The sequence below is a fragment of the Barbus barbus genome (assembly GCF_936440315.1).
Source record: "Barbus barbus genome assembly, chromosome: 3".
Lineage (NCBI taxonomy): Eukaryota > Metazoa > Chordata > Actinopteri > Cypriniformes > Cyprinidae > Barbus > Barbus barbus.
The window spans coordinates 22827521-22852028 of NC_136731.1; the positions used below are offsets into that span (position 1 = coordinate 22827521).

At 37.6% G+C, this 24508-nt stretch overlaps 3 protein-coding genes across 7 annotated transcripts; 1 reads left to right on the plus strand and 2 right to left on the minus strand.

The window, feature by feature from the left end:
• Positions 1 to 2297: 2297 nt before the first annotated feature.
• dhps (deoxyhypusine synthase) lies at positions 2298 to 6220 on the minus strand. Its single transcript, XM_079384960.1, has 10 exons — positions 5985 to 6220; positions 5439 to 5647; positions 5038 to 5190; positions 4778 to 4899; positions 4595 to 4691; positions 3947 to 4033; positions 3751 to 3856; positions 3567 to 3670; positions 3361 to 3486; positions 2298 to 3278 (listed from the first exon to the last, which is right to left on the minus strand). The coding sequence occupies exons 2-10, from the start codon at positions 5637 to 5639 to the stop codon at positions 3183 to 3185; spliced, it is 1092 nt and encodes a 363-aa protein (XP_079241086.1). The 5' UTR covers positions 5640 to 5647; positions 5985 to 6220; the 3' UTR covers positions 2298 to 3182.
• A 999-nt stretch (positions 6221 to 7219) lies between these two features.
• On the plus strand, positions 7220 to 7882 carry gng14 (G protein subunit gamma 14; the record flags this gene model as incomplete). Its single annotated transcript, XM_079377122.1, has 2 exons — positions 7220 to 7306; positions 7757 to 7882. 2 exons carry the CDS (start codon positions 7220 to 7222, stop codon positions 7880 to 7882), a joined length of 213 nt encoding a protein of 70 aa, XP_079233248.1.
• fbxw9 (F-box and WD repeat domain containing 9) lies at positions 7350 to 23099 on the minus strand. Of its 5 annotated transcripts, none has more exons than XM_079377077.1 (9): positions 22920 to 23086; positions 22553 to 22602; positions 22329 to 22444; positions 22035 to 22182; positions 20431 to 21175; positions 19526 to 19674; positions 19217 to 19417; positions 19069 to 19134; positions 7351 to 8677 (listed from the first exon to the last, which is right to left on the minus strand). In XM_079377077.1, exons 3-9 carry the CDS (start codon positions 22439 to 22441, stop codon positions 8603 to 8605), a joined length of 1497 nt encoding a protein of 498 aa, XP_079233203.1. In that variant the 5' UTR covers positions 22442 to 22444; positions 22553 to 22602; positions 22920 to 23086; the 3' UTR covers positions 7351 to 8602. The 5 variants fall into 5 exon arrangements, with proteins under 5 accessions (XP_079233201.1, XP_079233203.1, XP_079233202.1 ...); XM_079377076.1 differs by lacking the exon at positions 22553 to 22602 and adding an exon at positions 22781 to 22817 and having other exon boundaries at positions 7357 to 8677; positions 22920 to 23099; XM_079377074.1 differs by having other exon boundaries at positions 7357 to 8677; positions 22781 to 23099.
• Positions 23100 to 24508: the final 1409 nt, after the last annotated feature.

Consider the following 24508-nt stretch of genomic DNA (forward strand, 5'->3'; position numbering starts at 1 on the left):
CTAAGAAAGAACACAAACCACAAACAGGCAAATGGACTTCATATAAGACATCTGCTCATACTTTTCCTTTCACAGCTTTTGTGTAAATTTCATTTTGACAAATCCTGCAAAATTGCATAGGGTTAGGAAAAAGCCATGTCTCCAGTGCAACGCACATCTCATCTTCTGCAGGACTTTAATAAACATTCATGCCAGTAAGGCAAACACTTAGAGCAGGAGAGCATTTCCAAATGGGACGATAATGGGGAAAAATGGAAATCCATAACATGGGAGAACGTGGAATCGAGCCTAATGTGCTGCTGGGTAAGATCAGCTAAAATTCAGTGTTCTGGCTAGTGTACTGAAACTAACAGGAACAAAGGATATGCTAAATATATTTGATGCTGCCTTTAAATTTGTCACTTTGGAATAAAGCATCTACTAAATATGCATAAATGTTTTCAGTTTCTGGCATCTACTAAAGTATGTCCATAAAACTCACTTGCAAAAAATAGCAACCTGTCCTAAATAAAAGATGATGGGAAAAAACATGAGACGTGCAGGCTTTGCATGCAAGTTCAGATATGCTCCATTTAATTCAAGACAGATTACTTATCGCTGTAAATTAAAACGTGCAAAAGGAAGTTTGAAACTAGGGTAACAAAACCAACACATTCAATAGATCAATTAGGTCAAAACACTTGATTTGCACACTTACTACAGCTGAGCAAATGTTATCACAGTGCATGCCGTTAACATCTTGACTACCGCTTTCAACAGAACTGATAAATACAGTAAAAATCTCTACAGTTTCACTGTAATTACATAAACTGTTTATACAGGCCAGGGGCCTGTTCCATAAAAGACGCTAAGAAAAGCGGGGATTAAAGTCCAAAACCTGACTTGAAATAACCTAACAAATCAATCAGGACTAAATCGGTTTCATAAACGACAGGTTCACGCAATCTCACTAATGCTATCCAGGTTCAGTGAGTCAGGATAATGTGACGTACACGCTTATTCTGAAGCAGCCCTTAATGTCGATCATGGATCAAATCGATCCACCATAGCAAACAGCGAATATTTTTGCTGTTTACCGCATTTGAAACATTGTGTTTTCCTCAGTGCATAACTGATACGTGACAGGTATATTTTTTACATCTGTAATGTCAGAAAGTCATGCAAATATATCCATTTAGCTGTCAGGAGTGGGCGAGGCTTATGCGAGAGAACGAGCGCTGCTGAGCGCATGCGCGCTACACAGACAGAGCAGAATAGAATACTAGCGCAGGAATTCTGAATAAAATATACATTCTGCTAAAATATTTGTTGTTGGACATTAAATGTGACACATATAATTTTAATTTCCTACATATAAGTGTATTTTTATGATAGCAGCAACTGTTAATAACTAGCTCAAATGAGTTAAATGTGTGTTCCTCTTATCAGTTAAAATGTACTCTGATTTCTATTATAAATTTGCATTTTTAATTCAGTGATTTTAACTTTTGATTGTGTTTTTATGCTTTAATGCTTTAAAGAGCCATTTTAGATTGCAATGTTTTAATGTTCTAATAGCCATAAAAGGTACAGCTCAGCTGTAACAGCTGTCATAAATTCAGAGAGAAATGCTGCATGGCTAGAAACTTCTGATCAACTGAATGCTCAAGTAGCATCTATGTTAAAATGTCATTCGCCTACATTTTGGGCACAATACATTAAATACAGTTGGTAGTAGCCTATTTTTTATTTATTTGATTATTTAAGGTGTATTTTCTGTATACTTTTATTTTTGGACCGATAATAAATTCAACTGACTGTATGTGAGAGAGTCAGTGGTAATATTGATGAGTTCCTATTGGTCAGAGTTAGAGGAGCTCATCTTAGCCTGACAGTTAGCCTGCTCCGGACCAGGTTAGTTTGCCAGCATAAGTTGCCACAGTGACTGAGCTTGAGCTATGGTAATTTTGCTTTCAGAAACCAAATCAAGTGAAAATAAATCAGAATTACTGAAATAAGCCTGGCTTATTTGGTAAACTTGTTTTATGGAACAGGCCCCAGGAGACTGTTGGATTGCAGGTAGTGAAACACGACTGCCCTCTGCTGGCTTTAAAGTGACAGAACAATAAAGATGCAGCATGTTTTTAGAAATGAAAACATGCATAAGGTTTTGAGTTATTTAACATTTTTCAACTCTCTTCATTTATGTCCATGCTTTTTAACAGCTACATAATAGATTAATGTAAATTATGGAGTAAATGTACCATCCATAGTGATATTTGCATTTAAAAAATATAGACAGACAGACAGACACAGATACTTTCCCATAGTTTTTTTTGCACTTTACATTCATCAAAGAATCCTGGAAAAGTATCACAGGTTCCAAAAAAAAAAAAGTTAAGCAACACAACGGTTTCCAACATTGATCATAAATCAGCATATGAGAATGATTTCTGAAGGATCATGTGACACTGAAGACTGGAGCAATGATGCTGAAAATTCAGCTTTGATCACAAGAATAAATTAGATTATAAAGTATGTTAAAATAGAAAACCATTATTTTAAATTGCAATAATATTACTGTTTTTTTTTCTATAGATTTTATCAAATAAATGCAGCCATGAAAAGCATAAGACATGCCTTTAAAAACATCAAAAAAATCTTACTCATCCCAAACTTGTGAATGGCAGTGTGTATAAGGTGTTAATAAATAAAAATAACTTTATTATACATTCTTTTACATTATTCAATATTTCAGTAGGTGTTGATTCATTTATTGTTCATGCAATTTAGATATAATAATAAAATAATGTAGTTTACAAACATCCAGATAAAATAAAATACACAAACAGCGCACAAGATGATGTGCATTAACACTGAAGGATGCAATGCAATAAAATACACGCTGTACCATCTCATAGAGGTACAAAATTAAACATAAAAGCTAGTAAACTAAAAAAAAATCTGGTTAAAAATAAATAAATAATTGAATGCAACTTCAATCTAGTAAAGTTGTTTTTGAACATATTTTGCCAGACAAAAGCACACAAAGGCCATAAGAAACTAAGATGTTTAAGTAGATAATTATATATGATTTCATAAATTGAAATACAGCATTCAAACCATCTGCACTGAAAAACAAGCAAACGGGAAGACAGTGGGGCGAGGTAAAATGTTTAAATAGCTTTCACAACAGAAAAGCATCAATCGCTCTTCTTTTCCTTGATCAACCTGCTGGCGTTGTGTGCGAAAGTTTCAGCCACTAAAAGCGGAAAGACTATAGAAGCATCAGCGTAGACCTGCACAAAACACAACAGCACAGTTAACCAGATCTTCATATTACTAAGAGTATAATGTCACATCATTCAGATTTAATCTTACCTTTACAGGTGTGGCGTCCATGCGGATCTTTCCCCAGGAAATGGCTTCATCTGGCCGAGCGCCGGAATCCGAGCCGTCAAACTCCTGGCCCGTGTTGACAAACACAGCAAAATCTGCTCCATTCCTCTGAAAAACAGATGAGAAAAGCTTCGGATTTTATTTTATGACTCAACATGATTGTGCTTGTTTTGGGTTCATGTGATTACCATGAGATTAGCGTTGGCGATGTGATGTTTGACGAGGCCTCCTCCGAGAATGATCATCCCTGTGGTCTTGGCAAACACCGCTTTGCTGTTCAAACGCCGAATATCTGAAGTATGCAAAATTATCATAAATGCCACTGCCAAATAATCTCCACATTGCACTGATATCACATCTTGAGCGACTCACCCTCCACAATGTCAAGCACCAGGCCAGGATTCTTATATGAGTGGAAATAGATCATATCACCCAATGAGCCGTCAGTGAGGGCGGGACTAAACACTGGGATGTCGTTCTGAAAGACAATCATACAGTCATTAAGAGATTCAAACTTGAGGAAGGACGGAGGTGAAGGGGACTTGTATGTGTTCAATTCAAATGTTACCTTATAAGCCCAGTAGTACACAGAGTCTGGGTTGTTGATTTCTTTGCCTAGTCTGTGGATCATTTTGGAGGGTGTCCATTGTGTGCCCTGACAGAAAAACAATCAATGCTGGGCCACATTAAATATTTATTTTAATTATTTAAATACAAATTTAAATGCATTACACTCATAGAATCACAGAAAAAAGTACAAGTATTTTATAAGTATTAAACAACCTAAAAAAAAGAAAATAAATTTCTTATATCTATTTTTGTTCCAGCAACATTTGGTCCAAAGCAGGCATTTAAAATAGGTATTTTAAAATATTCCACCACCATTTGGTTCAGAATTGGCATTTTTACAAATATTTAAACACCCCAATTTAATAAAATAATTTGAAAACAATGTAATTTAATATTTGATTAATTTTAATTTATTTTAAATTAATAGGTTAACTTAATTTATTTAAAAAGGAAAAAAACACCTCAAACTTGTGGACAATTTCACAAATATATCCCCACTCCAATTATAAAATAAATTTAAAATGTCTCAACTGTTTATGTTTCACGACAATTTTGTCCAGAATTAGCATTTTTACAAATATTTAACCACCCAAATGAATAAAACTAAATAAAATAGAATAGAATAATAATATAAAATAATTCTCACCTCTGTTTTTTGTTCCAGCACCATTTGGTCCAGAATAGGCATTAGCCAGTCTTCAAATTTACAGTAATTATCGTTTGGTACCAAGAGATTACCTATTCTATGACACAAAGTATATGTATAAATAATGACTTATAAACATGCATATAAACACCACAATGATCTAATGAGGAACTGTTCTCTTACCTATTAATGCCTTGCTGTCGTAGCTCTTTGCCTTTTAGACTGAACTCACCGAGGTAAGTGGGTGCTAAACATTTGATAAAGTCTTCCTCAATCCCTCCTGCTGTGGTCACGATCACATCTACCTACAGAAACATCAAAATAACTCAACATAAATAGGTTCTCTTCATTTAATATGAACAGAATAGATAGTGGCAGACCTAGACAGATATTATTAGCTGAAACATAATGGTGCTTAATACAAAGTCACAGTGTGGCTGTACCATTCTGTGCTGTGCGAGGTAGCGAATACTCTCTCGCACACCGGAGCTTATCAGGTTGGATGTGTAGCCCAAGAAAATGGTGCATCCTGAAGCCGATGTATGTGAATCACAGTCCTCACGCTCCTCCTGCACCGGCTCCAGTCTCTTCTCGATCTACTCCAACCACACACACAATCAATGCTGGAGCTTAACATGACTTGAGAGCTACAAGACTGAGATGATGAGATAACTGAGATGCGATTGCTGAAATTATGTTGATTTGTAGTATACAACATCACACAGGGCTCCTTTCCTAACAATCAAAGTCATTTGATTTGAGTAATGATGCTGAAAATAAAAAATGTTTAAAAATAGGCCACTTCCCTAAGCACCCAACAGCGAGCTGGCAGCCAGTCCCTCACCATCTTGTTGATCTCCTGCACAGCCAGGCCGAAGTTGCTGGCCTGGAAGCCCGTGCTGAGGAAGGACTGCAGCAGGGCTCTGTGGTCCACGCCCTGGTTAAAGTCATAGCCTCTAATCTGAGGCATGTCCTCCGGCAGAGAGATGCTCTCCTTCAACACCGCGTCCCTCGCCACGGAGGGAGCCTGATGGTCGACCATCATCGCCCCAACTACAGCAACACAGCATACATACAATTCAACACAGGCTTCTACTGTTTAATGCAGTTTTACCAGGGTACAGGTGACAATACCATAATACTTTGATATATATGCTTGGTGCTGAATGACTATGATATTTCCTACCTTATTTCAAAGAATACCATGGTTTTATCATGGAAGCCTAAACACAGTTCTTTCAAACAGATCATGTGTATGTGATCTGATTCAGTGCTGAGATCAAACACTTCAGTGTCAATAACTGATGAAGTGTTATATAAGCTAATACGCAAATACAAATACATGTCTGTTTTCTATTTCTTTGTGTCTTGAAAGTAATATTACACTCACCCCAACCGTTGTGTATGTAATACCCGGCTTGTTAATGTAGTTTTCTTAATTTGTGTTATTTCTGATCTCGCTCACAGCGCTGCACACTTGATCTTCCACATGTTCCAAACAACTACAGCAAGCGCGGCGGTACAAACTAAATACCAAACGCGATTGCGTTGAGTGGAATGGACTAATTTTGTTTTATAAATGCTAGATTGTAATTAAAACCGGAATATTATGATGCCATTGACCTTGTAGCAATGGGGCGTATACATTACCCGAAACAGCATATAAAGGAACAGCTACAAAAGCAGCGTCAGTTAGTGCATAATATATCAATATTTTAAGCATATTTTATTATTTAAAAAATGTAGTGTAATAATAATCGTTATTATTAATAAATTATAATTATGTATTATTATGTAGGCTATTTAAAGATATTTTACAGATTTAAATAAATAGGCTACTTAATTAATTTATGATTTAAATTAATTATTTTAGTCATAGGTATGTATAGTTGTATACACAGTTAACCCCAAAACGTTTTTAATGCATTAAACAGGAAAATATCACAAGATGTGGGACCTCCAAAGTCATTTTCTTTTCTGACCCGTTTTTGACTACATAAAGTCTATTATACAGGCTTTTTGTATGTATTGCATATAAATGTAAATCTTTTTATTATTATTATTTAGGTTAAAACAAATTTTCTACAGATAAATTGAGATATTTGGAATATGTGACATTTTTAAATGCTTATTTAGCTGCATGGCAAATTACAGAATACTTGATTTAATGCCATTTCTAAGAAACACTGTAAATCAGGAGCAGGATGATAACACATCTGTGCACACAGTTAAACAAATTCAAGAGAGGTTTCATGACCACCAAATGAAATACTGAAATCAAATACTGCTGAACTTTCATGACATTTCTGGCACTGTTGATGTGACCTCAAACTCCACCACATCACAGGAGCTTTGAAGCTTCCAGCAGTGTGTGTGTGTGAGGATGGAGGGGTTTAACATCCCATTAAGATATAAAAGCCTCCAAAAACTGGACACCAACTCTTCCTCGCTGAAACAAGAACATTTGAGCTCTACACAACGACTGATAAAACTCTTGAGGTAACATCAGTCATCATCTATCAGACCTAATTATTCTTTCATTAGATAGTTCAAGTAATATAATTAATAATAAGGTTAATGTAAACCCGTTTTTCAGGGTGCAAGTCTAATGTTGCTGCAGCTGTGATGGACGTATACTGCAGTAATAATGTTCTTCAGGCCAGGAGAGCCGTGGAGCAGCTCAGACTAGAGACAGAGCTACAGAGAATCAAGGTGAGATGCACTCATCACTCCATAATAATACAAACACACCTTTACATGCTAGAGTCTATCATTTGAGTTCTTTATAATTTGTGTACATGGCTGAAAATGACAAAAAAAGCAGTCAATGCAATTTATAAAAGAAATCAATTAAATCTGTATGTGTGTGTTGCATGTGTAAGAGAAATATTCAGATGTCACCCCTTTTGTAATCATTAACATTTTCATAAGTAACTGTAATATAATTACACATTGTTCTCAGTAACTGTAATTCCATTATATTATTATAAGTGACAGCCTTTTTTTCCTAAGAGTGCATACAGTAAAGGAACGTATAGCATTAACCAAATTAACAGGTTTTCACCATAGCATTTTATCGCTAAATTATGATTTTTACAGTGTAATGTATGTCTATCATATCATACATCTGTTGGCATATGTGTGTGTGTGTGTGTGTGTCAGATTTCAGCAGCAGCAGAGCAGCTTGTTCAGTACTGTCAGGAGCACAGGAGAGCCGATCCGCTTCTGACCGGGATCAACGCCTCCTCCAACCCGTTCAAAGACAAGAAGACCTGCGTGCTGCTGTGAAAAACCGAATGATCAAATTGTGCATTTATAAAGCTTTTTAAAAATCAAAGACAATTTGATCACAGGACAGTCAGTCAGTCACGGAACAATACAATAATTATAAGTAATTAATAAATATAAACATTTTAAATTAGGATATTTAGTAGTTTGCTCTGGTTGTGAAATGCATACATTTTAAAACATTGTGCCTCATTTGTAAACTGTATACTTGTGTAAATACACTGACAAGTATACAAAAACAAATTGAACTTAAATCACACATTTTTAATAACCGATTTCCTAGTTAGTGGACTATATATAGAGAGCTAAATACTGAAACAGATATATTTTGATTCGTGTCTGTGCATTACTATATTATACTGCATGTATTTTCACTGTATTTTCGATCTAAGTACTTTATTAGCATCAATTTTGTTGAAATGTTCAAGAACTGATCACCTATCACAAAAGGTGTTCTTGTGTTACGAGGCACTGAAATGTTTTGCACTCTGCCTGTGCAATCGTAGTGAGACCCCCTTCATGAAGAATGACAGAAAACTAGGAATGTTGGATTTTTGTTTCTAGACTCAGTAGAAACATGCATCAGACACCTAAAAGATTCATTTTCATCCTTTTCCCATTCAAACTAAACAAATTAAAGCATTGATAAATTCCTGGAAACAGAGAGTTGAGGAACTGATTGGTTTGTGTTGTTCCCAGCTATCAGATGCTTTTAGACTCTCAGATTCTGGGCCTCCATACTTCCACATTCATGTCACCGGAAGCGATGGCCAGCGTTCCTCCTTCAAAACTTAACTGAGAAGAGAAAAATCATTACTTATGATTTTATAAAAGAGTAATAGTGGTATCATCCAACAGAAATATTTATGAGACATACAATAATGGCACTGAATGTGGCTCATCCAATCAGAGTTATAATGCATTTGTGTGTTGAGTCTTTTGTTTTTAATTCAAGTCTTATATAATGTGAAGCTCTTTTAGCATTGATTCCAGACAATTCATTTATTTTCAATAATCAAAGTTTTTTTGATTTGCATCCATCAAATTCCAAATAAAACAGTATATAATCAAATGAGATTAAGTATCTTTCATATCATTTAATAAAAATATTTAATTCAATGGATTATCAAAACTAGGCACTGCCACGTGGTTATGTAATAAATAATGACAAAAAAGTAAACGCATACCTGAATATTAAGTTACTAACAAATTATATCAACAAAGAGAAAGTATATATATATATAATATAATTCTTTCATGTAAAAATAAAAGTTTTATTTGAATTCCCAGCAAAAATAAGTATAATGTGATGAACAGATCTAATTTGATTTTAAAAATGCAATAAAAACAGTTATACAGTAATACTGAAAAATATTTTTTAAATATTATTACAATTTAAAACTATTTTCTATTGTAATTCATTTAAAAATGTAATTTATTAGTGTGATGCAAAGTCGAATTTTTAGCAGCCATTACTTCAGCCAGCCAGTAGGGTTTCAATTTCAATTCCGCCAATCAATTCCTGAGTGCACATCTTTTATTTAGGTGGTGGAAAGGGGCTGTTAAAAATGTATTTGTCTTTGAATCATTCATTCAAGAGATTCATACAAAAACACTGGAAATCTAAAAGTAAATCTAGAATTGTGAGAGGACAACAACCTCCATTTAAAAAAATAAATAAATCTGAATTTATCCAGAATCGCGCAGCTCTATTTTGTACACAAACAGCTCTGAATCGAGTCTAGTTTTTATGTAGCCGGCTGATTTTTGTTTCAAGGTATTCAGCTGCAACTAAATATTTTGCAAAAACAACAACAACCTTTATTTATAAAGCACATTTAACACAATAAAAATTGATCCAAAGTGCTGTACATAGTGCATAGCAGGACTACACTATAAAAAACAACAATTACAAATTTCCAAAAGCTAAGGAATAAAAATGTGTTTTCAGAGTAGATTTAAAAATGTCCAATGAAGAAGCAGACCTCACATGATAAGGAAGAGCATTCCAAAGCTTAGGCCCAGCCACAGAAAAGGCCCGATCACCCTTTAATTTGTAGCGACTTCGTGACACATTTAAAAGCAAGTGATCTGAAGATCTGAGTGCCCTAGCAGGACAATATGGCACAATAAGATCACAGATATACCTTGGTGCACAGCCAGACAACGCCTTATAAACAAACATAAGAATCTTAAAATCAACTCGAAACTTAATGGGAAGCCAGTGAAGGGATGCCAAAACAGGAGAAATATGATCCCTCTTTTTAGACCCAGTCAACAGTCTTGCAGCTGCATTTTGCACAATTTGTAATCGAGATAGTGAAGATTGAGGAAGACCACAATAAAGAGAGTTGCAATAATCTAATCGTGATGTTACAAATGCATGAATTGCAACTTCTAAATCTTTGCTTGAAAGAAGGTTCTTCAACTTTGCAATAGATCTTAAATGGAAAAAGCTTCCTCTAATAACCGCACTAATTTGTTTATCAAAGAATAGTGAAGAGTCAAAGATCACTCCAAGGTTTTTGATTTGTTTGCATACATTCGTTGAGAGAGGACCTAACTGGGCTTTCAAAGCAGGAGAGAAATCTGCCGGACAACCCAGAATTAAAACCTCTGTTTTATCCTCATTTAGCTGCAGAAAATTCTTTGTCATCCACCTCTTGATATCATCTACACATTCCAATAACACATCAAATGGAGCAGTGGTGTCAAGCCTTACTGGGAGGTAAAGCTGAGAATCATCTGCATAACAGTGATATGAAATGTTGTACTTTTGAAAAATGAGGGCCAAGGGGAGCATATAGAGGGAAAACAATAAAGGTCCCAAAATAGATCCCTGGGGCACACCAAACAAAACAGGAGCAGATGGCGAGGAACAATTTCCTAAATTTACAGAAAAAGTCCTCTTTTCGAGGTAGGAAGCAAACCACTTTAGTACAGTGCCCTTGACACCTACCATATATTCTAGCCTTTCAAGAAGAATGTTGTGGTCAATGGTATCAAATGCAGCGCTCAGGTCTAACAAAACCAGCACAACACAAGAGCCTGAATCTAGAGAAAGCAAGATATCATTTGTAACCCTCAACAGAGCTGACTCAGTACTATGTAACGATCTAAAGCCAGACTGGAACGTGTCCAAAATATTAAAAGAATTCAAATAAAACTGGAGCTGTGAGAAAACTACTTTCTCTAAAAGTTTAGAGATAAAAGGCAGTTTAGAGATCGGTCGATAGTTACTGCACATTTCTGGATCAAGTTGAGGTTTTTTCAACATAGGTTCCACAATTGCATGTTTAAAACTAGCTGGAACGACACCTTTGGCTAGAGAGCTGTTTATAATAGCGGTTACCATATAACTAATGGTAGAGAAAACATCCTTAAAAAGACGAGCCGGGATAATATCTAACTTAGAACCTGAACACTTCATAGTAGAGATAATATCAGCTAGCTGAGTGGTTTAAAGAGCATATGAGCTGGTCCCTGAGGCGTATAGACAGCGATTTCGCTCCCATACCAAGGCTGCCAAACAGACTTACGTCGAGTTCGCACGAGAGAAGCGCACACTTTTTGAGAAGTGGTGCCTTTCTAACCGAGTCGCCACATTTGATCAACTTCAAGGGCTAGTTCTGCTTGAAGAGTTCAAAAATTGCGTACCTGAAAGTGTGGTAGTTCACCTGAATGAACAAAAAGTCACCTCTGTTAATGACGCTGCGGTGTTGGCTGACGAGTTTGTCCTGACACATAAAAATGTGTTTCATAATTCACGACGTAAAGTAATGTACTCTCAAAATATTGGTTCTGATAAGGGTACGACTCCTAACTCCTCACGTATCAAACCTGGGACACAGCCAGATTGGTTTGAGAAAAAGAAAAGCAAACGAGCTTGTTTTTTCTGTTTAGACCCGAGTCACATGATTTCTGAGTGCCGGGCTTGGAAACAGAAAATGGCTGGTGTGCAACCTAAAACTACAGCTTTGGTGCACACGCTCGACAATGTTAATCGTAGTGCAGACACTATCATTAGTGCGTATCAGCCGTTCTTGTTGGACGGTACGGTGTCTCTTTCACTTGATGAAGTGGGAAAATCAGTGAAGATTTTGAGGGACACTGGATCAGTCCAATCGCTGATTTGTGAGAAAGTGTTACCTCCTGCTGCTAATTACACGGGAGCTAATGTTTTAGTGCGCGGAATAGGCAGCGGATGTCTTAACCTGCCATTACATGATTTGTACCTTAGATCTGGCTTGATTACAGGTCCTGTAATGTTGGCAGTTTGTGCACAATTACCCATTGAAGGGGTTGACATTATTTTAGGAAATGATCTTGCAGGAGAAGATGTTTTTCCTAGACCTTTGGTGAGCAGCAACCCAAATCAGAGTGATTATTCATTGCCTGTGCAAAACGTTCCAGCTGTCTTCCCTGCGTGCGCAGTGACGCGTGCCCAGAGAAAGAAATTTGATGATGTAATTGATCTCTCTGAGAGTTTTTTAAAAGACACTAATGATTGTGATGCAAAGCCAGTGAAAACGAAGGCTGTAGAGGCCTATAAAACAGTTGCTGCTCCTGGGCTGCAGCCTGTACTTCAAATGGGCCGGGCTCAGTTAATTTCTGCCCAGAGAACCGATTCTTCTCTGGCCAGTTGTATTGAGTCTGTTGAAAATTTTAAAAACAAATTGCCCGAAACGGTTAAATACTTTTGGGAAGGGGACGTTTTAATGCGCCGTTGGAGACCCAATGCTCGTTCCTCCCTTAATGAGGTCCATCAAATCGTTCTGCCTCAGCAGTACAGGGATCCAGTTCTGAGGGTCGCTCATGAACATGCTCTCTCAGGGCATTTAGGTGTTACTAAGACATTTAAGCGTGTGTCCCGCTATTTTTATTGGCCTGGACTGAAGTCTGCTGTTTCTAAGTTCTGCCAATCATGTACTTTCTGCCAAATAGCTGGTAAGCCTAACCAGAAACTGCCCGTGGCCCCCTTATGCCCGATTCCAGTTATGAGGGAACCTTTTGAACGTTTGTTGCTAGACTGTGTTGGTCCCCTGCCCAAATCAAAATCAGGACATGAGTATATTCTGACTATAATGTGCACGTCTACCCGTTTCCCTGAAGCGGTTGCATTACGCTCAATAAAAGCTCCTATTATTGTACGAGAGCTAATTAAATTCTGTACGATCTTTGGATTGCCAAAGGTTATACAGACTGATCGAGGCACAAACTTTACCTCAAAACTGTTTGTGCAAACCTTAAGGCAGTTTGGAATCAAGCATGAACTTTCAAGCGCTTACCACCCACAGTCTCAAGGGGCGATAGAAAGGTTTCACCAAACCTTAAAGATGATGTTGAGGACTTATTGCTTAGCCAGTGGTAGAGATTGGGCAGAATCTCTGCCGTTCCTGTTGTTTGCTGTTCGGGAAGTCGAACAGGAGTCACTTGGATTCAGCCCTGCCGATCTCGTCTTCGGTCACAGCGTGAGGGGACCACTCAAAGTGTTGAGCGAGCAGTTTTTAGCTAAAGATTCACTGCCTGTGCCTGTTCTTGAGTATGTAAGCTCTTGCCGAGAACATCTACACAGAGCTCGCGAGCTGGCCCAGGAGAACTTGTCTGCTGCTCAGTCTAAAATGAAGAAACTATGATATGAAGAGTGTCTGTCGCAGCTTTCAGCCTAATGATGAAGTTCTTGTTCTTTTGCCTGAGCCTGGTTCAGCGCTGCATGCCAAGTTCTGTGGTCCCTATACTGTGAAAGAGAAACTCAGTGAAACCGACTATATCATTACCACTCCTGACAGACGGCGTAAGACTAGAGTATGTCATGTCAACATGCTAAAGAAGTTCATGCGAGATTCTAAGCTCGATTCCCCATGCACTCCTGCAACTTTACCATCACCGGTGGCCATAGTGACGCCAGCCACTAAGCAAGATGGTGTAAGGTTTCAGAACTCCGCTGTGATGAAAGACCTCATCTCTTTTCTTTCTCATCTCGAACCTGAGCAGGTTGACCAAATCACCCAGTTGATGTATCAGTTCCCATCCCTGTTCTCTGATGTTCCAGGGAGAACCACCATCCTTGAACATGACATTGACGTGGGTTCGGCCAAGCCAATTAAACAACACTCTTACAGAGTTAACCCAGTGAAGAGACACATCATGAAGACAGAGGTTGAATATATGTTACAGCATAGGCTAGCTCAACACAGTCAGAGTCCGTGGAGTTCACCCTGCCTATTAGTTCCCAAGGCAGATGGAACTTATCGTTTTTGTACAGACTTCCGTAAAGTGAATGCAGTCACGAAGCCAGATTCTTTTCCACTCCCACGAATGGAGGACTGTGTAGATAGGGTTGGATCAGCCAGGTTTGTCACAAAACTTGACCTACTTAAGGGATATTGGCAAGTTCCCCTAACTGCCCGTGCTGCTGAGATTTCTGCATTTGTTACCCCAGACTACTTCCTTCAGTATTCTGTTCTTGCTTTCGGAATGCGAAATGCACCAGCAACTTTTCAGAGACTAATGCACATTGTGCTTGGAAACGTGCCTAACTGCAATGCATATCTGGATGACATCGTTATCTATTCTGAAACTTGGGAAGACCATTTAAAGACTCTCAAAATGGTTTTTGAAAGGCTGGAAGGTGCTTCACTGACCTTGAATCTTACCAAGTGTGAGATTGGTAAAGCCACTGTAACCTACCTAGGGAAAAAGGTGGGTCATGGCTGGGTGAAACCTGTGGATGCCAAAGTGGAAGCCATCCTTAATTTTCCTAAACCCAATAACAAACGTGAGCTTCGACGGTTCCTTGGAATGGCTGGTTACTACAGAGGGTTCTGTAGGAATTTTTCCTCCGTAGTTGCACCCCTCACAAACTTACTGAGCACGACGAGAGTGTTCATGTGGAGCAGTGATTGTGATCATGCCTTTCAAGCTGCTAAAGATCTACTTAGTAACGCCCCTGTACTGGCGGCACCTAACTTCAACCTCCCATTCATGTTGCAGGTGGATGCAAGTTACTCTGGTGCAGGTGCTGTGCTTGTGCAAGAAGATGCCCAGGGCATAGAGCACCCTGTATCCTACTTTTCACGCAAGTTTTCAAAATGTCAGATGTCCTATAGTACTATTGAAAAGGAAGCTTTAGCTTTATTGTGGGCTGTACAACATTTTGAAGTCTATCTTGGCAATAGTGTTCAACCGATAATTGTGTATACAGACCATAATCCATTAATTTTTCTGTCCAACATGTCTTCCTCTAACCAGCGTCTGCTGCGCTGGGCCTTAAAACTTCAAGATTTTAACCTCCAGATCCAGCACATCAGAGGCACTGACAATGTTATCGCGGATGCCTTATCAAGATCTATGGATGGGACTGCTTAATCGACATGTGGGAGAATAGAGGGCCGGAACTTTCTTTGAATTCTGGACTGTAATCTTAGTGGTGGGGGTGTTACGCCCTTGGGCGTTTGATTTCTTTTTACTCTAAATGTAGGCCTTGTACCTTTTTTGTATTGTGTTTTGTGCTCTTTTCTGCCTCTTCCTCACTATCTCTCTCAGGTTAATTACCCCCAGCTGTTACTCGTTGTGAGCATGCCTGACAGAGAGTGGAGCAGTATAAATGGAGCTTCTAGATGCTGCTAAGGAGGATCACTTCTCCTCAGCTCTTGACTGAAATGCCTTGTCTGCTTATGAGGGTAGCATGTTGTTCTTTGTGTAGGAATATTTTCTCATTTGTGAGAACTGCCCAATAGTTAAATCCTTGTGAGGGGGTAACTAAAAGGTACTGTGATTTATTCCTCTTTATTGACTGTGTGTTGCTAACTAACTTGCCTAGCCTGTGTGGGTAGCTACAAGGGGGTAGTGGGCTGCGTGTGTTACGTACCCCACTTAATCAGAGCAGATAACTAGTTGCTTTTCTTTTGTTTAAACCTGAAAATTTGTATATAATTACTTAAGTAGCCAACTTGGAGTGAGTGCCTTGTTTATTTTTGAATATCTTTTCTCCTGGTTATTGTTAAGAGAGGGAGCTGAGGGAAGTTCATGTGTTTTTCGGTTTTCATCTTTGTTTTGTGTATAGGTTAGTCAGCTCCTTTAATCCTTTAGTTAGCTGTGTTTTGTTTGTTATTTTTGGCTAATTTCTTTCTTTGTTACGCCTCACAATACCTCTAGACTAAAAAGGGACGTAACATGGAGAGACAGGTTTAAAGTTAGACAGACAACTCATAGGACAGGGCAGTTGCAAGTGACATGGTTCAGATGGAACAATAGAGCTTCTAATATCAGCAATTTTTTGAGTAAAATGTTTTAAAAAATCTTCACAAAGCTCAATAGAGGCCTCAGATAAAATATTCGTGGTCGGGTTTAGAATAGAGTCAATCGTATCAAACAGGACTTTTGGTCGCTTAGCGTTGTCAGAAATTAATTGAGAAAAGAAATTTGATTTTGCCTGTTTTACTGCCGTTTGATAGTTAAACAGACTTGATTTTAAAATGTCAAATGAAATCTGTAGCCTATCTTTTTTCCACTTTCGCTCCGCTTTTCGACACTCTTGTCTGAAAGCGCGGGTGTCATCATTTAACCACGGCTGGCCAGCAACCTTCATCTTTTTACGCTTAAGCGGAGCAACAGCGTCCATAGATATAGAGGATGCTTTATAAAATATCTCAGTCAAGCATTCAGTATCCGTTTCATTCAGAAAATTATTATTAAAATGTGAAGAAAAATGTTCAGAAAACAAATTTGCAGTATTTGAGTGAATAGCTCGAGAGAGAAATGAAGGCTGAGGGCAAATAGAAGACGGGAGAAAGCACTCAGATTCAAACAAAATAGGATAATGGTCAGACAAACACGCATCAATAACCTCCAGTTTTGAAATCAAAAAGCCACGAGACAGAACCAAATCTAGTGTGTGACCCAGATTATGAGTTGGACCACATACAGATTGTACAAAGTTCAAAGACTCTAAAATAGTTACAAATTCTTTGACCAACGTTTTAGAAGGGCAGCAGAGATGAATGTTAAAATCCCCAAGAATCAATAGTCTATCAGCCCGAGTCACCAGATCAGAGAGAAAATCAGAAAATTGTTGCATAAAATCCTTATTGTATTTAGGGGGTCTGTAAATCAGAGCACATAGCATAGGACCATTTAAATCAACCTTCAGTAACTGGACTTCAAAGCTAGAAAAGGTGTCCGTAGGTACAGGCTTACATTTGAAACAGTTTTTAAAAATTGTTGCAACTCCACCACCATGTCCAGAGGCCCGTGGAGAACTGAGAAAAGCACAGTCAGGAGGCGCAATCTCGGCAAGAGGCATCAAGTCACCCTGTTTTAACCAGGTCTCAGTCACAAATAAAAAGTCTAGGAAGTGAGATGTAAACAAGTCATTTAAAATAAAAGATTTGTTCGATATTGACCTTGCATTCACTAAGGCCATCTTTACAGTAACAGGGCAAACAGACTGCCGAGATCTGAGAGGCGCGTGTTTGAGCAAACTAATGTTTTCAAGATTGACACTCTGACTCTTACCATTTGATCTAATGGAAGAGCGGCGATGTGGCGACCAGATGACCGGAATGGGATAATTATCCTGAAACACAGTCGAAGTCCTCACAAGGGGGTCACGGCGAGATCCACGATGGATGTACCTGTGGCGGCGTGCGATTCCCAATGCGGCGCAGCGGTTGTAAGTTCCGCCGGAGAGACGGCAGAACGAATTTAGTCTCTGTAAATCCACCGAAGAGTATTTAAGCACCATATTTGGAGAATTATCCACACCGGGAACGACAAAGAGACTCCACTTTGAAGAACAAACAGTAGAACTCCAGCACACCAGTGTGCAAATGATATAACACCACATTTCAATCTGGATTCACTCCTCCACGTTCAAGTTCACCAAACGGATCTCAATAGATCCACGCATTCAGATCCTCCGACTCATTCAACCATGAAAGTACCCAACAATAATCAGGTGAGATCTCCTCGATCAAAGGGCATAAAATATCCTCAAAATTAGGCTTAATTTTAGAATAATAAAATACCGGAGAGCAGCGGCAGCCAAACACGCCAGCGTTCGCTCAAACCGGAAACCAGTGGCAAAGATGGCACCGCCGCTTGGCGTACGAGTTGTTATCAGCCTAAATTTGACATTTTGTGAAATGATGGCGGCTGTTTCCTGTAGGCCAAAAGGACATAGAATCAATATGTTCGATATCAAAATGTTTGACTTAATTTTTTTAACCATACTGGGAATCGATAAGACTCGAAATCGTAATCCCAACCCTAGTCTTCAGTCTTCAAAATAATTTTTTTCTTCAAAATGTTCAATGTATTACTTGTCATTTCTTTGTAATTGTTTAATTTAATAACGGTTTCTGAGTGAAATATGTTCCTAAACCACCCCCCCCCCCCCCCCCCCAGTGTATCAATGTTGAAAACAATAATGCTGCTTAATACTTTTGTGGAAACCGTGATACTTTTATTTCATACTTTGATGAATAGAAAAGTTAAAAGAACAGCATTTATTTGAAAAAATAAAATAATAAAAAAAAAATCTTTTGCAACATTATAAATACATTTACTGCCACGTTTGATCAATTTAATGCATATCTGCTGCAAAAATATTCATTTCTAAACAAAATATGTGACCCTGGAGCACAAAACCAGTCTTAAGTCGCTGGGGTATATTTGTAGCAATAGCCAAAAATACATTGTATGGGTCAAAATGATTGATTTTTCTTTTATGCCAAAAATCATTAGAATATTAAGTAGATATCATGTTCCATGAAGATATTTTGTAAATTTTCTACTGTAAATATATAAACACTTCATTTTTGATCAGTAATATGCATTGCTAAGAACTTCATTTGGACAACTTTAAAGGTGATTTTTTTTGCACCCTCAGATTCCGGATTTTCAAATAGTTTTATCTCAGCCAAATATTGTCCTTTCATAACAAAACATACATCAATGGAAAGCTCATTTATTCAGTTTCAGATGATGTATAAATCTCAATTTCCAAAAATTGACCCTTATGGTCCAGGGTCACATAACTCACTGACACAATGTTTTTTTAAATGCTAGTGTATAAGATATACGATTTTGGTTATATCGCCCACTTCTATTACCACTTGAATATACAAAAAATAAATAAAATTAATCAATATAGAGATGAATCATGGGAAAAAATGTCAACATACCCCATTAACTCCTGCCTGATGGTGAAGGGTGCACAGTGTCTTGGGTGGAGCACATGGAAGGTGGACCTGCATGCAATAAGAGGTATGAGCTGCCAATAACCTTGGATAAAGATCAACTAAACTCATTTTTAACTGAGAGAAGACTTACCTTGATAGTGCGGTCAGAGGAGCACGTGTAGAGAGCACCAGGAGAGTAGTGAACGCCGGTGACCAGTGACCTGTGGATGTTAAACTGGGATATGGGTGTCAGGGAGCTGTTGTGCATTGAGAAGGTGTGCACGAGTCCACGGTTATCCCCGGCCCAAACCTCCCGACCGCTGTAGGACAGAGACAGCAGGTACGACCTCAGCTGTAGATGTGTGAAGAGGACACAGAGAAGTGCATTAGCTGACTGTAACATAGATACTTGTTAGGATTGTGTGATTTATTCTTTTATTTGTAGCTTGTGTGTATATACCTGAACTTTCTGCAGGAGTTTTCCTGCCCTGCGGTCAAACAGAGCAACGGTTTGGTCTTTACTGCCTGATAAGATGTACTGGTCATCAGACGTCAGGCACAACACAGCATCACCATGAAGACGAAGACTCTTGACTAATGGATCTGCAGCTATATCACATGAATTAGAGTTATCAGCAAACACAGTTACAACTGGCACATAACAAACGACTACTAGTGTCTGAGTGGACTTCACAGGGTTTTCAGCCATCTTCACAGTGCATACAACATGTGTGTGTTGAAATATACACCATTCAAAAGTTGGGGGACAGAAAGATTTAATGTTTTTGAAAAAAAGCCTCTTATGCTCAACAAGACTGCATTTATTTGATAAAAATACAGTAAAATCAGTAATACTGTAACATATTTTTACAGTTTAAAATAACTGTTTTCTATTGCAATATATTTTAAAGTGTAATTTATTCCTGTGATGCAAAGCTGAATTTTCAGCATCATTACTCAAATTTTCAGTGCCACGTCTTTTTATTCTGCTTAATTTTTTTTTAATTTGTTACTTGTCAGTATAAAGCACAGAAATATAATTTTAAATTATAGTTGTATATTTACATATTCAAATTATAATTAGATATATTATACTTTTTATTATAAATTATTTAAAATATTTAAAAAATTTATAACAATTTCAAAGCACATAAAAAAATTACCAAAACCTAAACTAAAATTATAATGAAAACTGACAATATAAAAATAATAGCTAATTCAAAATATTAACAAATACTACAATAGTACATATAAATAATGCTAAATCAACACTTTTCACATGTGAATCATTCACAACCAATACATCTTTCACAATAAAACTGAGAGTGTGCTTTAAGAAAATAAATATTCCGAACCTCGACTCACCTCGGGTGTCAAAGATGCTTAATTTCTGATCATGTGTCCCGGCTAGCATTGTGTCCCTCTCGCAGGACAGACATAATACAGCAGCTTTGCACTGGATGAGTCCCCGTTCTGCTCCTCCGGCTTCAAGATCCCAGAGCCTGATGGTGCTGTCAAATGAGCCAGACGCCAGCAGAGGTCCGCTGGATGCCAGGCACCACACCCAGCCCCGGTGGGTACTAATGGTCCCGCGTCCCGCTAGAGTGTACATCAGCTTGCCTCTGGGACCCTCTCGAAGGTCCCACAGGTTCACGTTTCTGTCCCTAGAGCCAGAGGCGCACAGCATCTCTTCTCCACCCAGCAGGAGGACACAATTCACATCTGCAATGTGGCCAGAAGGAAGGATGATGTGCTCCAAAGGTGAAGAAGTGCTGGATGACTCAATCAGATGGGGACTATCAGAGGCATTCTGGGACTGAACTTGCGCGTTCTCTTCTCCTGCTCCCGCTGCACCGTTTAAATCGACATCCAGCTGCATCTCCACCAAGTTCTCACTGTTCACTCCACCAGCTGCCTCTTCCTGTCTCTCTGCCTGATTATCTTGCCCTGTCCAGCATCCAATCAGCTGCTCCATTTCCAAGCATGCCTTGGACCAATCAAAATTCTCCTTTGGCCCGACTGGGAAAGATGCTGCGGGGCCCGAGAGTTTTTGAGCCCGAAGCTGCCACGCCAAGCGATCCTCGCCAAGCTTTCCCAACGTCTGACATACCTAAACATAGAAGAGCAGCAAGAGTTCAAGAGGTGTTTTTTTGAAAGAAATTAATATTTCCATTCAGCAAGGATGCATTAAATTGATCAGTAAAGACCTTTATAATATTACAAAAGGTCTGTTCTTTTGAACTTTCTATTAATCAAAGGATCTTTAAACAAAATGTATCACAGTTTCCACAAAAATATGAAGCAGAACAACTGTTTTGAACATTAATATTAAGGGTAACACTTTACAATAAGGTTCATTAGTTAACATTAGTTAGAATGTTAACTAATGAACTGAATCCATCTTCAAGAAACGGCTAAAAACGCATCTTTTCCATCTTTATTTGACCTTCTAACTCTAGCACTCTCTATGCTAATTATATTCTTAAAAAACAAAAACAACTTTCAGAGTCCCTTTCAGACTTGCACTCAATTCATTTAGTGCTTGTTTTCTTCAAAAAAAAAAACAAAAAAATTTTTTGTATTCTATCTATTTGTTTTCTTTTTATTTATTATACAATTAACAAAAGAAAAAAAGGCCTCTAACCCTTGCTTGCTCTATTCTTTTTTTTATCCTATCTGTTTTCTTTTTATTACATGATTAAAAAAAAAAAACTTGCTATGTGTACTGCGTTAAGCTAACTGAGACGCGTCATAGCACTTGCATATCATTGCTCTTTTGTTGATTTTTATTGCTTCCATTGTCCTCATTTGGATAAAAGCGTCTGCTAAATGACTAAATGTAAATGTAAATATAAAAATGTATTAATATCAGTAAGAACTGCATACCCATTTAGAAAGAAAGCTTGCCCTGAATAGAAGAAAATGTCAATTTTGTCTTCTAAACGTCTCTTGAATTTGAAAATGTTTACCTGCGGTAGCACGTTACTGACACACTGTGCTGGGAGATGTGAGGCTATCTGGGTAACTATCTCCCATGGCAACGACAGGAGGTTGGTTCCATTGCTAGAAGGGGAGGGGCTTGTCTCTATAGCGCTGACGGATGGTTCCAAACTCAATCTGTGAGGGGAAACGTCTGAAATTTAAACTAAAGTATGCAAACATACAGAGCTCAAGAAAAGGCATGAGTCACTGCAGTCAGTGACAAAGCATACAGTAAACTATAGTATATTACAGTGAATGTTGAAACCACTTTTAATACAGACCTCTCGGGTAAGGAGTGTGGGGTGTCTTGGGAGGTGAAGCTGGGTGGACTGGCACCAGCAGGGTATCTCTGCTTCTCCTCCTCGTCCTCCACGGCGGCGCTTGTTCTCGACATCCACTGAATCACAAGAGCACAAAATGACGCTGACATCACTTTCTGTTATTCACATTTGCATTAACCAATTTACTCTGAACAGATTAATACTACATATGTTTCCCTGATTACCTCCAAGCTGAACAGTAATCAACATGGCAACATTGTGTTCTTCTTAGCAACTAACATATAACAGAAAAGACAACAACAACAAGATTATAGATGCCAGTTGTCTAATTCTTAGATGCTTACTGTATAAATCTAATTAATTAGGAATGCATAAATGATCGTATTAGGCTATATATAATAGACAATATAAATAGGATTTAGGTAAATATGAGAGATATGGTGGGCATATACCTTATTTTAATCGAAAATCCTTGTATTCAAAGACAGACTGAAAGGGTAAACAATCCACATTTCTCATCCACCTGGTTTTTGTCATGAATTATTGATCATTTTAATATGACACAGCACAATCATCTGTGTTCACCCTTACGTATGATAAAGATGAGCACTGATGTCAGACGAAAGAAAAAAATCATGGAAGGATGAAACGAATTTTTGATCATCTTCATCGGAGAAAATATGATTACAGTTGTATTGACATCTCTGTGACTGGCACCAGCAGACGCTTGCCAAACACTACACTCCCCCGGCGCACACTATTTGCGTCATCGGCGTTTCCGTGTCGCGCGTCGTGAAGAAACTCAAAACTCAAGGTAAATAAAATAAAATAAAATAAAATAAAAATAAAGATGCCTTCTAATAGTATGTATTTTTTATTTCATGTACTTTTAATTGTATTTAGTCATGTTGTAATATTGAACAAAAACAAAGCATTAGTTTAGCATTTAAATCATCAGGAAAACACAATGATTGCAGTAATGAAACACACAGAAGTTATATTGTAGTGGCCTCTAAATGCAAAATATATGAAAACATGTGATAATGCAATACTTTAGGTGAGCTGTGAATTTTTTTTTTCATTGATATCAATAAAAAATATATAGTCAAATGCACTGAGATTATTTACTCAATATTTAACATTATATATTGAACATAATATACGGCTTAATTTTATATTTAAAATGAGACATTTCTAATAGTTTATGTCATTTGTGTCAATAGGTGTGATCTGACTCTACACAATTACAGTACGGTCAAAGTCCAGCACAATTGTCTGTTTCTCCAGCACATCCCTGTAGAGACACACAACCTCATTTGTTTGCTTTTCTACTGCAATAGAATTCACTTCTCTGTATAAGACAATAACTAAGGTACAGTAGTGAAAGCATACTTTGGAAATGAAACGTTTCACAAACTATGATCTCATGACCCAAACAAACAACTGGGATAAAGATTTTACAGTGATGTTGTCACCATTATCAATGCTTAGAAACTTCTAGCAGCAGATGATGAATAATTAGTTGCATATTTGGACCTCAAAGATAACTTTAGGTAGTGTGCACTAAGGCTAGTACTCTAACATGTTATAGCACCTTTTATACATAAAATGCAGTTATTCAGAGAATAAAGCATATAAAAACAACAATAGGCAACATAAACCTTATTCAGAGAATAAAGCATATAAAAACAACAATAGGCAACAGCAATGACAAAAATGCATATAGAAAATAAAGATACAGTAGCACTTTATTTTACAGGCCTGCTTCACATGTACATACTATGTCGTTAACTATAACTAGTAATAACTATAGGTACTAATCCTGAACCTACCCCTAACCCTCACCTTAACCCATGTAATTACTTGTAATATAGTACTTTTAGGTAAGTACACTGTACTGTAAAATAAAGTGCAAACATGTTTTCTGTACCTTCTGCACCTTTAAAATGCAACTCAAAATTAAAAAAAAAAAAATGGGGGGAAAAAAAAAAAAAATGTTAATTTGCACCTTTCATACCTAAAACGAGCTCAAAATATGAACAATAGGAGAAATAAAAAACATAAAAACAATAAGAAACAAGAATGACAAAAAAAGCACATTAAAATGAACAAACACAAAACATATAAAAACAAAACAAAAACAAAATGTTTTTTCTATACCACCTTTCACGCCTAAAATA

Excerpts from the sequence above, each read along its gene's own strand:
- fbxw9 (XM_079377075.1), bottom strand. The coding sequence starts at position 22,441 with ATGTCGAGAACAAGCGCCGCCGTGGAGGACGAGGAGGAGAAGCAGAGA. Across the intron at positions 19,675-20,430 it reads AAGCATCTTTGACACCCGAG|CTGCAGATCCATTAGTCAAG; the intron begins GTGAGTCGAGGT and ends CATGTGATATAG. Across the intron at positions 19,135-19,216 it reads CCTCTGACCGCACTATCAAG|GTCCACCTTCCATGTGCTCC; the intron begins GTAAGTCTTCTC and ends TATTGCATGCAG.
- dhps (XM_079384960.1), bottom strand. The coding sequence starts at position 5,639 with ATGATGGTCGACCATCAGGCTCCCTCCGTGGCGAGGGACGCGGTGTTG. Across the intron at positions 3,671-3,750 it reads GGTGCTTGACATTGTGGAGG|ATATTCGGCGTTTGAACAGC; the intron begins GTGAGTCGCTCA and ends TGCATACTTCAG. Across the intron at positions 3,279-3,360 it reads TGGACGCCACACCTGTAAAG|GTCTACGCTGATGCTTCTAT; the intron begins GTAAGATTAAAT and ends TGTTTTGTGCAG.